The sequence below is a fragment of the Danio rerio genome, chromosome 1 (assembly GCF_052040795.2).
Source record: "Danio rerio strain M-AB ecotype USA chromosome 1, GRCz13ab, whole genome shotgun sequence".
Lineage (NCBI taxonomy): Eukaryota > Metazoa > Chordata > Actinopteri > Cypriniformes > Danionidae > Danio > Danio rerio.
The window spans coordinates 59,294,742-59,310,080 of NC_141021.1; the positions used below are offsets into that span (position 1 = coordinate 59,294,742).

The 15,339-nt window shown below is 38.2% G+C and overlaps 2 protein-coding genes across 5 annotated transcripts; both read right to left on the reverse strand.

Moving 5' to 3' along the window:
- Nucleotides 1–124: 124 nt before the first annotated feature.
- On the reverse strand, nt 125–7,420 carry LOC101886664 (GTPase IMAP family member 9-like). The gene is made up of 3 exons (XM_087238235.1): nt 7,194–7,420; nt 6,702–6,754; nt 125–3,231 (listed from the first exon to the last, which is right to left on the reverse strand). The coding sequence occupies exons 2-3, from the start codon at nt 6,730–6,732 to the stop codon at nt 2,411–2,413; spliced, it is 852 nt and encodes a 283-aa protein (XP_087094361.1). The 5' UTR covers nt 6,733–6,754; nt 7,194–7,420; the 3' UTR covers nt 125–2,410.
- A 2,398-nt stretch (nt 7,421–9,818) lies between these two features.
- LOC571092 (GTPase IMAP family member 9) lies at nt 9,819–13,503 on the reverse strand. Of its 4 annotated transcripts, none has more exons than XM_087238200.1 (4): nt 13,476–13,503; nt 13,274–13,316; nt 13,135–13,178; nt 9,819–11,637 (listed from the first exon to the last, which is right to left on the reverse strand). In XM_087238200.1, the coding sequence occupies exons 3-4, from the start codon at nt 13,163–13,165 to the stop codon at nt 10,760–10,762; spliced, it is 909 nt and encodes a 302-aa protein (XP_087094326.1). In that variant the 5' UTR covers nt 13,166–13,178; nt 13,274–13,316; nt 13,476–13,503; the 3' UTR covers nt 9,819–10,759. The 4 variants fall into 4 exon arrangements, with proteins under 4 accessions (XP_087094326.1, XP_087094325.1, XP_087094327.1 ...); XM_087238199.1 differs by having other exon boundaries at nt 13,274–13,320; XM_087238201.1 differs by lacking the exon at nt 13,274–13,316.
- Nucleotides 13,504–15,339: the final 1,836 nt, after the last annotated feature.

A 15,339-nucleotide genomic window follows, 5' to 3' on the forward strand; every position in this document is an offset into this window, starting at 1 on the left:
CCTTACAACCACCCTATATTTTGCGATAAAAAATAGTTTAAGCTATTAAAAATTTGAGGTTTGAAAATAGTTAAAAAAAAAATGTAAGACCTCAAATATCACCTGTTTGACTTTTTTTTTTTTTGCTTTAAAGTATTTGTTTTAAGTATTTTTAATAATGGTTTAGACATACAAGTACAAAATCTGAGAGAGCTAGCTGCCGAGTAAATTCATACTGGGCTTTTCCTCCCATAGACTTCCTTTCATATGCATGCGAAAAAGCTAGACCGGAAATGCAGGGTCATGCGTCGAATTTTGCAGGTTGCTGCGGTCCAAAGTTCAAGCTTGGTGAGCTCTGACCATCGCATCACTTGACTGCGTGAGACCAATCGAGGATTAAAACATGACCTCTCTGGACAGACATTTTAAACATGGAGCAATCGCTTGCTTTTTTTTAATGTCTAATCTTCTCGTTTAATCCCACCCCATTTTGCAGAGCCGCACAACAGAATTTTGCAAGCTCAAACTCTAGTGTGACCGCAGCTTAAGAGAGCTAGCTGCCGGCTAAAACAGGCTGGGGTCAAAATCAGGCGCAATCAACAGCATAAGGACTCATCCAATAGAGCTATCCAATAAACAGGCAAAGGTCAGGACAGGCAGAAAACAGCAAGTGACGTCACTGTGAGAGGTTGGGTTAGGTGTAGAAACCTATAAGGAGACCTCATGCAGTGTCAGTCTACAAGATCTGGATTCTTTCCCATTGATATATAATTAAATACTGGAATGAACAAGCATGTCCACACAGGCACATGAAAGTGCTTTAGCTGATCAAGACTGGTCTTATTTGCTCTTGTACTGTGACACTTTCACTGAATTAAAAATCTTTTTTTTTCACTTTTATGACAGTTCTAAAGAAAGTTTCGTGACTACAGGCTTTCAAGAAAAATACAACTCAAATATGCAAAAAGCATGCATAAGATCATGTTTTGAGAACACAAAAGGACTTGTTGCATTGGTATTATCTCAGTTTTGAAGTTTTTCGTGGTCCCCGTTGGTCTGTTGGATGACCAATCACAAGATTCCTTGCATTACAGATGACTGCTGAGGAATACAGGACACAGCACAGAATTATGCATTTAAAGATCAAATGTTTACCATGCTTTAGAACAGGAGTGTCAAACTCAGCCGCAGCCCTCTAGAAAAGTGTTGATCTAACTTTGTTGGAAGAGGACACCATGACACCATGACTTTCAAAGTGTTAAAATAACTATCTTAGAGTTGTTTTGGGTCCCCATATTTGCTGTGTACACAGTTTAGTTCCAACCCTGCTCCAACACACGAAAGCCCCGGGTCACATTGCACTATTCTCTCCATAGACTTCCATTCATACGCAGATGAATGCGGCAGACCAAAATTGCAAGCTCAGGCGACAAGTTTCGCAGTTCACTGCGTTGAAAAGTTCCCGCTTGGTGAACTCTGACCTGCGAAATCGCATCTGATTTTTGCGTGAGACCAATCGAAGATCAAAACATGACCTGTCTGGACAAGAATTTTAAATGTGGACCAATCGCTTGCTTTTTAATGTCTAATCATCTTGTCAGTGCTGTATGACAGAATTTCGCATGCTCAAACTCAAGTGTGACTGCAGCTTTACCTGTTTCAAACAAGCCTCATTCATTCATTAATTTTTGACTTAGTCCCTTTATTAACATGGGGTCGCCACAGTGGAATGAACCGCTAACTCATCCAGCACCTTTTTACGCCCTTCCAGCTGCAACCCATCAGTGGGAAACATCCACACACACTATGGACAATTTAGCTTACCCAATTCACCTGTACCACATGTCTTTGGACTGTGGGGGAAACCAGAACACGTGGAGGAAATCCACGCAAACGTAGGGAGAGCATGCAAACTCCACACAGAAATGCCAACAGGCCCAGCCGAGGCTCGAACCAGCGACCTTCTTGCTGTGAGGCGACAGCACTACCCACTGCGCCACTGCATTGCCCCTCAAACAAGCTTAATTGACTCAATTAGTTTCTCATTATCAATTAGTTTATCATTTTTGACTCATTAGTTTCATCAGTTTTAATTAGAGTTGGAACTAATCTGTATAGAGCTGCGGATCTCCAGGAACTGAGTTTGACACCCCTGCTTTAAACTGTTTCAACCATTGTAGTCCTTAATTTAAAACACTTAAGTCAGAACTTAAGAATCAGTCTCAAACTTTACTGAAAGTAGCTTTTAGATTCTTTAAAAAAGTCTTATACTCTTAAAAAGGTCCTACTTCCTATTAAGAGTTTTTTTGACACTTAAGTCAAAGTTTAAGAAGTTTACTCTTAAGAGCATTTTTTTTTTAGAAGTTCTATACATATGGCCCATGGTTTTACTTTCATTCTTGTATTTATCTAGAGTCACTTGCCTATATTCCTACAGTAACTTCACGTTTGCTGCTGCTTCGACTAATGCTGCTGCTCCTCCAACTGATGCTGATCCTCCTGCTGCAGCTACGGCTTTTCCTGCTGCTCCTCCTCCTCCTGCTTTTACTACTACTGCAACTGCTCCTATTGCTAATGCTCCTACCCCTATCACAGTTAATGCTGCTTTTCCATAGTCTTTAGCTTTCCGTTTTAAAGCCAGCCATTCATTTTTTTTCTGGACCTTTCTGTACATCTCATTAGTGTAGTGCTTTCCTCCATTTCTCTCCACCATCTTCTCAATCATCTCCATCAGTTCAGTGACCTGCGAGCGGTTCTCCTCATCTTTATTGTTGAATGAGTGATATCTCCGACCACACTGAGAAAGAAGAGCCCAGAGATCTGCACTTTCACATATGTATTGATGTAGTGTCTGTCTTTCCAGTGCATCAGCATGAGTGAACAGAATGACGGTGTATCGAGCAGCTTCTTCTCCAAAATCCTCCTGAATCCATTTGACTGCATTTTTCTCTTCATCTGTGAATTTCACGTCCAGTCTGATGACCAGCAGAAACACATGAGGACCAGGAACAGACATCTCTACACACTTTAGAATTTCCTTCTTCATTTCTTTATCTGTCAGTCTTGTATCAAACCGTCCTGGCGTGTCGATGACGGAGATCTTCTTTCCATCAATCATGGCTTCTCCTCTTTCACAAGTATTAGTAACTGACTCTAGTGAAGCATCATTTGTAAACAACTGCTGGCCCAGGATGGTGTTTCCAGCTGAACTTTTTCCTGATCCAGTTTTACCCAACAGAACAATCCTGAGGTCTGCAAAGACAAGAGGATTATATTATTTCAAGACTTAACTTCACACTTAATGCCTAGTTCAGACTGCGTGATTTTAGCCCCGATTTTGGCTCGCCGACAGGTTTTGAGAAATCGCCGACAAATGTCTGAAATCACAGGCAAATCGCTGCTCGTGCACGTGAGTGACAATCACACAGTATGTACGATCAAAGACGCGATCTGAGAGAATCGCCGATGAGTCGCCGATGCCTGTGAGAAATTTGGCGTGCTGAATATCTGGAGCTGTCGGCGATTGAAATCATGCCGTGTGAATTGAGTTTTGACTGAAAATAACATCAGCGATCGCCTACAGCCAATGAGAGAGCAGCTTTCACTTGTGTGGGTGTGCACGTTTACCTGCTGCAGGCCAGCGGGAGGCTGGGGGAGAAGTTAAAAGCGCTCTTTTTTCGGTTTATTTGAACCCACGAAATGGAGGAAAAACTAGTGGAGGTTTGACAGGACTCAACTGTCTGTTTGACGTTTCATACAGAAAGAAATTAGTTTATTATCAACGTTGAGGAGAAATGGCTAATTCCGTTTAAACCCAGGTGAGCAAACATGTACATGTTCTACCCCATTAAAGGCTTCTTTCTCATTATGTAGTTAATAACAAAAGATATACTACGTGTTTTTGGCTGTGAGACATAGTTTGGACGAAGTTGTCGGCGATTCTTCCTATAGTAAAGTCATGCAATGTGAATATCCCTGTCGCCGAACCATCTTGCAGTGTAAACAAAGCAGCGACGAAACGCAAGCCCAGATAGTCATGCAGTGTGAAAACATCTGTGACATGACTAGTTTGAAAATCATGCAGTCTGAACTCGGCATAAGTCGAGTTGAGACTGCATGATTTTAGCCCTGATTTTCGCCAACAGGTTTTGAGAAATCGCCAACAAATGGAGACACTGCTCGCTGCAGAGCCATTTGAGCAGAGCTGAGCTCCAGCGAGGGGGAGCATGAGCTCTCGCTCCTCCTCCTATAAGCTGTTTTAATGCGTACACCCACCCCACCCCTAACCCTACCCCCAGTGACATCACTCGTAGAAGAAGTGCAAGAAAGGAGGAGCAAGAGCTCAAGCTCCCCCTCGCTGGAGCTCAGCTCTGCCAAAATGGCTCTGCAGCGAGCACCTCTTGAACAAATGCCTGAAAGCACAGGCAAATAGGTGCTCGTTCATGTGAGTGGCAATCCCACAGTGTGAACTATCAAGGACACAATATGGGAGAATCGCCGATGATTCCCCGACACCCATAAGATATTTGACATGCTAAATATCTGGAGCTGTCGATGATCCTAATCATGTTGTGTGAAATGTGTTCTGACTAAAAATAACATCAGCGATCACCTACAGCCAATGAGAGAGCAGCATTCACTAGTACAGGCACCTGCAGGCCAGCGGGAGGCTGGGGGAGAAGTTAAAAGCGCTTATTTTTAGTTTATTTGGACTCATATCATATTAAAATCGGAGTATTGGTGTCTTATGTACTTGTACTCAGAACGTTTGGTGAAGTCACGAGCTGTCAAAGACAGGGCATTACTCTGCCTTTCAGCATGAGCCCTCCAAGTTTAGCGTGTTTCCTCATTAAACACAACGAAAGCGTATGCTTCGCGTTGTTGTGTCAGAATCCTTGTGAAATACAATAATACTTTAGGACGCTTAGTTTAGGACGCTTAGCAAATTTGATGAACGTGATCATGCGTGTTGAATCTGAGGGGAGTCGCTCCAGTATGGAAGGCCGTTGGGGCCAAAACATCTGCAGCGCGTTGTGTGTGTCTGTCTGTGTGTGTGTCAGGCCCGTTGAGGGGTGTCAGGGGTGGAGTGAGCGACGTATCTGAGTAGGGGCGAGAGGGGTGTGCATTGTATTTAACGACCAGTTTGCAAGAAATTATCATTCATTTGCGAGCATTTGGGAGTCTCTGTGCACTTGCAGGATACTCCTAGTCTTAGCAACTGGATGAATGTAAAGGAGGATTAAGCAAAATTGTTTATATTCTATAATAAATGTTCTCAACTCACAGCAATAAAACTTTACAATGAGTGCAACAGTTTGTATTCTATAGTTGATTATTATAATTTTTTATTTTCCATATCTGCAATTCCTGTATTTTGGCATTTTTTTTGCAGTCCACTAAGAATCCAACATGGAAATCAATGTTTTCTTTATTGGCATTGATTGTTTTGAAATTTAAATGTCATTAACATGCCTGTGTTTTAATTTCTGTAATAAATATGGCTGTCAAGCAGGATCTTGATGGTTTATTGTGGGTATGTTGTTTACATGAAGAAATCTGTGTTACAAGTTAAACAAAAATTCTAATAAACAATAATATTTTGAATTTAAATATTTTTTGTCTGGCGTTTACATTAATTTTACATTTAAAAAGGCAAAATTACATGTTTCAGTATTTTAAATGCAAATAATCGCGATTAATCACGATAAATTTTTTTAAAAAGGTGCAATTAATTCATAATTTTTTAATCGATTGACAGCACTAATATATATATATATATATATATATATATATATATATATATATATATATATATATATATATATAATTATATATATATATATATATATATATATATATATATATATATATATATATACATATATATTAAGTGACCTTGTGTTGTTCTCACGTTTGTTTGGTTGTGAGACGTAGTTTGGACAAAGTTGTCTGTGACTCTTCCTATTTTAAAGTCATGCAGTGTGAAAACATCTGTGACATGACTACTTTGAAAATCATGCAGTCTGAACTCAGCATTAGCTGACGCTTGATGATAAAGCGTGTTTGGCATGCTGTCCCGAGAGAGAGCAGGTAGGTCTCGAGATATTTCCTACTGTTTGAAGCTAATAACCAAATACGGATTGCTAGGAGTGTGTCTATGGTGCTGATTTGGATTAGTCAATTAAGTTAAGTTTTGAATGGTCGGAGGACACCCGAGGAAACCCACGTGGGCACGGGGTGAACGTGTAAACTCCACACAGAAACGTTAGCTGGCTTGGTAAAGACTAGAACCAGTGAAGGTCTTGCTGTGAGGCAACAGTGCTAACCACTGGGCTGCTGTGCTGCGCAACTAGGAAATAAGGAAGAGTAGGGGTGGATGGGAGGATTCTTCAAAATGAAGATGAATATGGTATGGAACTTAGGGTAATTATAGTGGCTTAGAAATCATCCGATTGGTGAATCATAAATTGGTTAATGCAGCACCAGCTGTGATCAATCATAAGCGCGTGATCCTCTCAACATTAGTTTAAAAATAAACCTCACGTAATCTTAATGCAAAAATAAATATAAAAGCAATGCAAATCTGAACAACTATTTTCACCCTTTTACAAATTTATGTAAATGTTAATTTACAATTCATTATGTAAATTAACAAACAAGACATGCAAATGAATGAATGTATAGATAAATAAACTTTAGAGTCAATACGATTTAATACTCACCTGGTGGTTGGTCAATGCTGTTCCTCCGCATCTTGTCTTGAGTTTAATTTGATCTACAATAACACATGTAGGGGATCAAGGAACATAAATACTGCTTTTTATGCAGTTGAATTCAAAATATTTGGTAACACTTTATTTTGATGGTCCATTTGAGTATTAGTAGACTGTCTGCTTAATATCTGTTGATATTTCTCCTTTAACAGACATTTAACTGACTATAAGAGACTTTGCAAGTACATTTCAATTTACACTAATCCCAACCTAACAGTCTACTTGTAATCTAAAGAGAATTAGTTGGCATACAGATGCAAAGAACTTGAATTCAACAAATGGACAATCAAAATAAAGTGTGACCAAATATTTTTCTGATTATATTGTCTGTTTCTGTTTCACTCTCCGCGAGCCAGCCAGCTTCTTTGTTCTTACTTTTTATCTTTTCATTCTTGTAGACATAAATAATTTAATTTATTAAAAATATTTTGTAACACTTACCGTTTAGCTTAATGTTAAACAATGTTCTTGTCGGTCAAGACAAAACTTCCTGCTTGTAATCTCTGGGGCTGTTTGCACCTGGTCACTTTAGGCAATTTTTCTGAATATATGTGGCAATCCGGTTGTGAAAAGGACAGGCATAAATCTCCGAAACTCATTCGAGAGGGATATAAATTTGATAACTTAAATTTCTCTAAGACGCATTCCAGACAAATCTATACTTGTCTAAATGCACCTGGTTGTTGAAACCACGTAAGTGAAATTTACTCCTCCCAAAATGTAAAAAAAATAATAAATAAATAAAACCCAACAAAGTGAAACAAAAACCACTAGGCTATATGCGGGAGCGTTAATGCAAAATGCAGCAAGGATCTTTGTTTAGTTTTATTTTTTGTTTCGTTCTATTTTTGACCAGTCATGAATTACTAAATAATAAAATTAAAATGTTAGATTAATACCAAATGGAAGCATTAGAGACGCATCATACACCTGTGTGTCTGTGTGAAAGTGGAACAATTACAGAATAATAGGCTACATAGGACTTCAATTATTTACAAAGGTGGAATGTTTTTTTTGGGATGGTTGGATAACCACAAAATTACATTAACCCTTTACAGGTTTGAAAAAAATATGTATCTTACATTTCTGTAGCAAAATTAATTATTTCATGAAACGTATTGTACACTGAAAAAATATTCAGTGAGGATTCCTTGGGTTTACTAAATTCTTTTTTTAAGTTAAGTGGTTGTAAACTATTTATTTGGGCTGAATTTAAACAAATAAATTAGGTTGAACATTACTAAATTTAAACTGTTGTTTAAATTCAACATAAATTGCTTGCAACAATTTTGCAGACTTCCTTTTTTCAGTGTATCTGCTGCTTTAGTAACCTAGATAAATTTGCACATAGCACAGGAATTGAAATTCGAAATCAGATCCTTTCAGTGGATACATGCATGTATGTGACCAAATGCAAATGGAATTGTCACAAATCAGTCAGTTATCCCCTCAGAGAAAGTTAATGAAATGACCATGTGTTAACAGGCCCTATAATCGTCCAATTGATCTTACAAGATTATTTTGAAGACAGCAGCAGAGCTATAAAAATAATAAAAATAATGCCATTAGGTTGGGTATTTACATGCATGCTTTGACTTCAGTTCAAAACATAATTTCATTTAAAGTCATAGTACTATACATTACATGTTATATTACGCAGGGGTCAAATGGTGCTTTTGTAAGTGTGGAACAAGAACATCTTGCCAAGTAGGTGAAAATGAAAAAACAGAATCTTTCTGAACGGAAGGTATTTGATTTTGTATTAAACAGCACCCTCGTGTGTGCATCACATCTGTGCCAGCCAGAGCAACAGTGTGACCTCAGGTTCACTGTTTATAATCCCAATTGGAAAAAATAATATAGTAACAATATTACTATACTTGAATTAATCTGTTGTGGTGTTTCTACAGTTGTCAGGGGTAACACAACAACTATAGTAAAACTGTAAAAATAAACAAATGACCCAATAGAGTACGGGAATGTGTCATAACAGCGGAGAAAATGTAATTTAATGCAGTGCGTCTTGTACAATTTGAGACCCACTTTACATCAGATATCACTCAGCCAGTGAAACAAAACAGATATAAAACATGACAATTTTGCAATGGCATCCCACAAAGCAAATGTTTTCTGGCCCAGCTTCAGGCCACACAATAACTTTTTCCATGGCCCAAGTATCGCAAAGAATGACGATCTTGAAGTGAACTGGATAAAAGACAAGAGCCACACATGGAAAATAACTGGCCTGAATCTCAGCCAATGTATCACCTTTAACTGGCCCTGAACTGGGCCAAAAGAGGTTTATTATTGGTACAGATTCTCAGCTATAAGTTTATACTTTAACCAGAAACCCCAAAAACTGAGCCATAACCCGGCATAATGTTCCCTAAACAATGTAAAAAATCGCTGCACTGATTTGGGCCACACACCTCCCATCCACAACTGGCCCATCACATGCATGCAGTGCCATCATTGCCATGCATGGCCCATATTTGGCTGACATTATGCGTGCCAGTGTCGACAACACACCACCAGTACCATAATGAAGCCACATTTGGACCAAGTCCTTTTGCTATGTGGGGTACAGTTCACACGAAGCCATTAACCCACATTACTGGCAAATTAAAAGTCCTTTTAGCATATTTCGGCATATACCCTATTCATGGAAAGGCAAAATTCATGGAAAAAGGTGTTCACAGCCTGGTAGAAAAACATAAATAAAAAAATAAAAAGATTTTGGTGTGCTAATATTACACTTCATGACGACTGTGAGGGGAGTTAAATTTTTATAACTCATCTTTTTCATGTATATTAAGGCTTAAAATTCTGCATAATTGTGGGTGTGGCCACTTGAGTGACAGCTAGGTCACTGCTGCTTGCCATCAGGACTTGAAATGCAGAGAGGAGTTAACCACAATGATGGTGTCCAGTGAAGAATGGTTCCAAAAGCAGCAAAAAAAAAAAAATATATATATATATATAGAATCCAAAAAATAAAATAAACAGGTAAACAACAGTGTTAGAATCTGATCAAATCTGAAAATGTGGTAAAAATCAGGTGAGGGCTTTTCAATTTCCGGATTGCTTTTATTTGGGTTTAGGGAAGGAGGAGGGTAAGTCGATCTGTCAGTCAGTCAGTCAGTCAGTCGATCGGTCAGTCAGCATGAGTTTATAGTTCACAAAGTTAAAATGCAAAAAAATAAACAGTAATTTAATGCCCTGCTACATTTGTTATTCGTAATTTCATATACACAAACCCTGTTGGTAATCTGGAGGATTTTGGCAAACACAGCAGCACGGCGATGTTTCTGAATGTGAACGAACTCCTGATAAAAGTCACCGTCCGCCATTCTTCAATTCTCGCACTGCTCTCCCGACAAAAATGCTTGCAGCACACACACAGCTTTGGTGTATGATCAGCCCTGACAAGATCGTGGGGAAAAAACATACAACAAACCCTGTGGATCATGGAAACAAACTCATACGAGCCTTCATGAACAGCTACTGCGTGCCGTGGGTCCGTGTCTCTCAGCTTGGTTGAAACTGGCAGGTCTGCCTTGCCTTCGGAAGCAGCTTGCTCTCATGAATAATTAAGCAGCCGGCTCTTCTCATAGGATAAGAAAACTCCGCTATGAATAATAATAAAAAACCGACGCGTCATCATTGCACTTGCAGTACTGCGCTACGTCGCCGATTTTGATCCCGCCCCAAAAATCATTTTAAACCCGAAAGCTGAAATCAGCAGACAAAAGCTCAAAATTATCCAGTTTTCCCCACAATTAAAGCTGACAGGTGCTAACATTGTCTTAACTGATGCTCAACACACACACATCTGTTAATATATCAAAACAAGTACTCCAGGGTGTCTTGAATCTTTAAGAGTTTTTAGATATTTGCACTATAAACAAGACAGAAGATCTAAAGAAAAGCTTTTTTTTTTTTTTTTGCAGAGTTTAGATTTACTAGAGCCATCTCTACTGGCAAGTGCGCACGAATATCACATTCGATTAATTTCCCTGCCCTCCAGCTAATGCTCTTCCTCTTCCTTCAACTACTGTTGAGAGTACTTCTAGGGTTGCTAATGCTTCAGCTCTTCCTCTTTCATCTCCTTCTCTTCCTGCTAATGCTAATGTTATCAATCCCAATGCTGCTGTTAATCCTGCTAGTATTCCTGCATTTGCTGCAATTGTTACTCCAACTATTGCTATTGATCCCACTCCCAATACTGTTGTTGCTATTCTCGCATAGTGTCTAGTTTTCTGACTAGCAGCATCCAATTCAATTTTCTCCTGGGCTTCTTCATACATCTCATTAGTGTAGTGCTGTCCTCCATTCTCCACCAGCATCTTCTCAATCTTCTCCATCAGTTCAGCGACCTGTGAGCGATCATTCATGTCTTTATTGTTGAATGAGTGATATCTGGCTCCACACTCATAAAGAAGATCCCAGAGATCACCACTTTGACTGATATACCCATATAGTAGCTGATCCTCCAGTGCATCAGCATGAGTGAACAGAATGACGGTGTATCGAGCAGCTTCTTCTCCAAAGTTCTCCTGAATCCATTTCACTGTGTTTTTCTCTTCTTCTGTGAATTTCACATCCAGTCTGATGACCAGCAGAAACACGTGAGGACCAGGAGCAGACATCTCTACACACTTCGTTATTTCCTCCTTCATTTCTGGTTCTGTCAGTGTTGAATCCAACAGTCCGGGGGTGTCGATGACGGAGATCTTCTTTCCATTAATCTCTGCTTCTCCTCTCTCACAGGTTTTAGTGACTGACACCACTGAAGCCTTACTCTTGAACTTCTTCTGGCCCAGGATGGTGTTTCCGGCTGAACTTTTTCCTGATCCGGTTTTACCCAGCAGAACAATGCTCAGATCTGATGAGAGGATTATTTTAAGTTAATGTCAAAAATATGAATAATTCAAACGTAAAAAAAAAAAAAACCAATTGAGAACACTCAAAGTCTGTACAGCTGAAAATTGATCACAATGCTGTGAACATCTTTGTCAAATATTTTCCAAATGATGTTGAACAGATTCAGGAATTTTTCACAGTATTTCCTATAATATTTTTTCTTCTGGAGAAAGTCTTATTTGTTTTATTTCGGCAAGAATAAAAGCAGTTATAATTTTTTTAAAACCCATTTTTAGGTCAATATTTTTAGCCCCCTTAAAATACATTAGTTTTGGATTGTCTCCAGAACAAACCACTGTGATACAATGACTTGCCTAATTACCTTAACCTGCCTAGTTAGTTAAGCCTTTAAATAGTTTAAAAACAAGAAAGAAAAGCCAGAGAGAAAATTATCTAAGGTTATTTACTGAAAGCCATTTTTATGACTTTTTTGCACCTTCAAAGAAATAATATAGGGATTATAAGACTATCTCAAAAGTGTTTAAATAAAATTTCATAATTTGTCTTTTGTGAGATATAGGAAAAAAAAACATAACTCAAATACATCCACACTTCCATTAAACAAAACATACTTTTTTAATAAGTTGCACATATTTACTATAAAACTCGGCTGTGTGTGTGTGACACTGAAATTGTTATTTTGACACGATGGTCCACCTCTTATAATTGTTCTTGTAGGACCTAGGGTTTAAGCTATGTTCCGAATGTAAACAGGATTGCGTTCAGAAATATCTGATATTGTGAATAAAGCCTGGTTTATACTTCTACGTCGAGTGATTAGCGTGACCCACTGCGTCTGCCTTGCACGTAGCCATGCATATATAATTCTACAAGTTGTTTGTGTTGCTCTGCAATAACACTTCAGAAACGACAGCGTGCAGTAGGTTATGGAATGTTCCTCTGTGTCAAGATTTTTCGCTGGTGTTTCGCTACCTTAATGTACAAGAAGCTCAAACTCGCTCATTTTGAGGCTGGAATCGGCGGACGTGCAACAACTTCAATGATGAGATAACCATAAAACAATAGTCTCCGTCTAGAACTCCTTCACGGGACTCCACACTACACGCACTGCTCTCACCCGCGCCCACACTCATTAGCTCTACCAAACTGACCAATCACAGAGCTTTTCCGTAGGCTGTGCCGGAGCATACAAGTGTGCTTGACGCAGAAGTATAAACCAGCCTTAAGACATGCAAACGAATAAATAGATAGATCAGGGGTCACCAATCTCGATCCTGGAGGCCCGGTGTCCATGAAGGGGTTTAGCTCCAACTTGACTCAACACACCTGCCCGGGTGTTTCAAATAGGTGTGTTTGTTTGATTTGTTTGTTGATTTGTTTGTTGGTGTGTTTAATTAGGGTTAAAGCTAAAACCTGCAGGACACCGGCGCTCCAGGAACAAGATTGGTGACCCCTGAGATAGATGAATAAATGACAGCATGAACGACTTATTACTTACGTGGTGGTTGGTCAATGTTGTTCTCCTGCATATTGTCTTGATTTCTACAGGATCAAATCAAAGGACAGAAATAGCAGCTTTTCTTTATGCAGTTTTAATATATGATATTATAATGCAGATCTCTGTTAATCTACGCTACTTTTTTTCTGTTTCACTCCTGATCTAGGCAAACCAGCCAGAGTCTTCCTGTTTCATTGAAAAGAAACACACAACATTTGTCTATTAATTATGGTAGACATGAGATAATTAATATAACGTTGGACTTGTGGTTTAGAAGACAGAAGTCCCAACATATAGTTAACTAAATAAAATAAAAATAGGCTACACGTTAACACACTTACCGTTTAGCTCACTGGTACCTACAGAAACACCCAAAACTTCCTGCTTATAATCTAAACTATCTGTTGTCTAACTTGTCTAACTGGATCATGTTAAAGAGAGTAGCATAACTTTAAAGTCACATGTCACTTGGGTGTTTAAATATATATGATAATACCTTACGTCACTTGGGTATTCATTCACTCATTCATTCATTCATTTTCCTTTCGGCTAAGTCCCTTTATTAATCTGGGGTTGCCACAGTGGAATGAATCGCCAACTTATCCATATGTTTTAAGCAGAGGATGCCCTTCCAGCTGCAACCTAACAATGGGAAACATCCATACACACTCATAAAACACATACATTAAGGAGCACCCGGAGGAAACTGGGTGCAAACTCCATACAGAAATGCCAACTTCTTGCAGTGAGGCGATCATGCTACCCACTCTGCCACCCTGACGCCCTACTTTGAGAGTCATTGGCTGCTAATATGATTTCCCTGTTTAGAATTTGCTAAATATACTTTTCCAAAATAATGTTATAAAGGAGAAAGTCTGGATGTGCAAATATAATACCAACTTTACAAAACTCACCTGGGGTGTGTTTCCCAAAACCATCATTAGACAACTAAGGTCGCAAGTTCCGTCATTACAAACATAGTTTGTTGATTTGTCGTTTCCCAAATCAATCGCTCTAATGAACATTCGCAAACTGCACCGCAAAGTTGAGCACTTTCAACCACACCTCTGGAACTGTAGTTAGAAACATAATTCCTGGCTGTGTTCTGTTCCCACTTATCCCCCCTATGCCCAATTCATTTAGAACATTCTAACATTCAAAGTTGAAATTATGAAAAATAAAAAAGCACTAAGGTCATCTCTCTTAGGTGTAATTTGCTTCCAAACTATTTTTGCAGTTCAGTTTTAGCGATCTTCATGTGTACAATTGTGCTTCCTTCGCAGTGCACTTTGAAGACATTGATGTCATTTTGAACACAGCCTCATGGCGAAAGCTATAGGTGACCTATTATTTTAAAGCGGAATTAATTTTATGTCTCTAAAGCTTGTGAAAACAAAAAACATAGCATATGGTAATTCTTTTAATTTATATTAAGTTATTTATTAAATATCTGTACTGTATATGACATGGGCCTGCTGGTTAGAACATTTCTGCAGTGGTTTACATGTGTCAAATTGTAAAAGTAGACTTTTCAAAAAAAAAAAAAATAAAACAATAAAAAAACAATATCCTACTTAATAATAATAATTATCATCATCATCATTATCATCCTCATCATTAATATTACTAGTAATATTATTAAAGTATGCTTTTTTTATTTCTAATAAATAATAATTATTAATTTCTCAATAAATTTCCTCATTATTTATTTATTTATTTATTTATATGTTTTATCTATGATATGAGAATAAATGTTAGCTTTTGTAAGTGATATGTTTTAGAATAGAATATGTATTGTTCAACTTCTCAATAATATTAGTAAAGCAAACACAGGCCTATGTGTTCCATTTACATATATTTCAATTAATATGGAAAACAAGTGAATGTTTTTACCAAAACTAATAATGGATTTTATTTTAAATGAGTGTGCTTGTAAAACAATATAATTTGCACAAAGAGATTATGGGTTTTTCTCTAAAGAAGTTGTTACTCCACCCTGTTTAGAGCATCATTATGGGTGTTTTACGTAATAAATAATTTGATTCAAGCGATAGATCTGCGACAGACAACGGGTTTTGGGAAACACTCGTCACCACATCGTTCTTTTCCCAACGATGCATCGTACTATGATAAATTAAGCCGCGAGTTACATTGTTGTTTGGGATTCTTTGGTGATTCTATAGTTGCTAAGGCAACAGTAACTAT

Bases quoted from the DNA above. Each gene is read 5' to 3' on its own strand.
- LOC571092 (XM_087238201.1), bottom strand. From the start codon at position 13,165: ATGCAGGAGAACAACATTGACCAACCACCAC. The intron at 11,638-13,134 runs GTAAGTAATAAG...TCCTCTCATCAG, and splicing joins CAACATTGACCAACCACCAC to ATCTGAGCATTGTTCTGCTG.
- LOC101886664 (XM_087238235.1), bottom strand. From the start codon at position 6,732: ATGCGGAGGAACAGCATTGACCAACCACCAG. The intron at 3,232-6,701 runs GTGAGTATTAAA...TTGTCTTTGCAG, and splicing joins CAGCATTGACCAACCACCAG to ACCTCAGGATTGTTCTGTTG.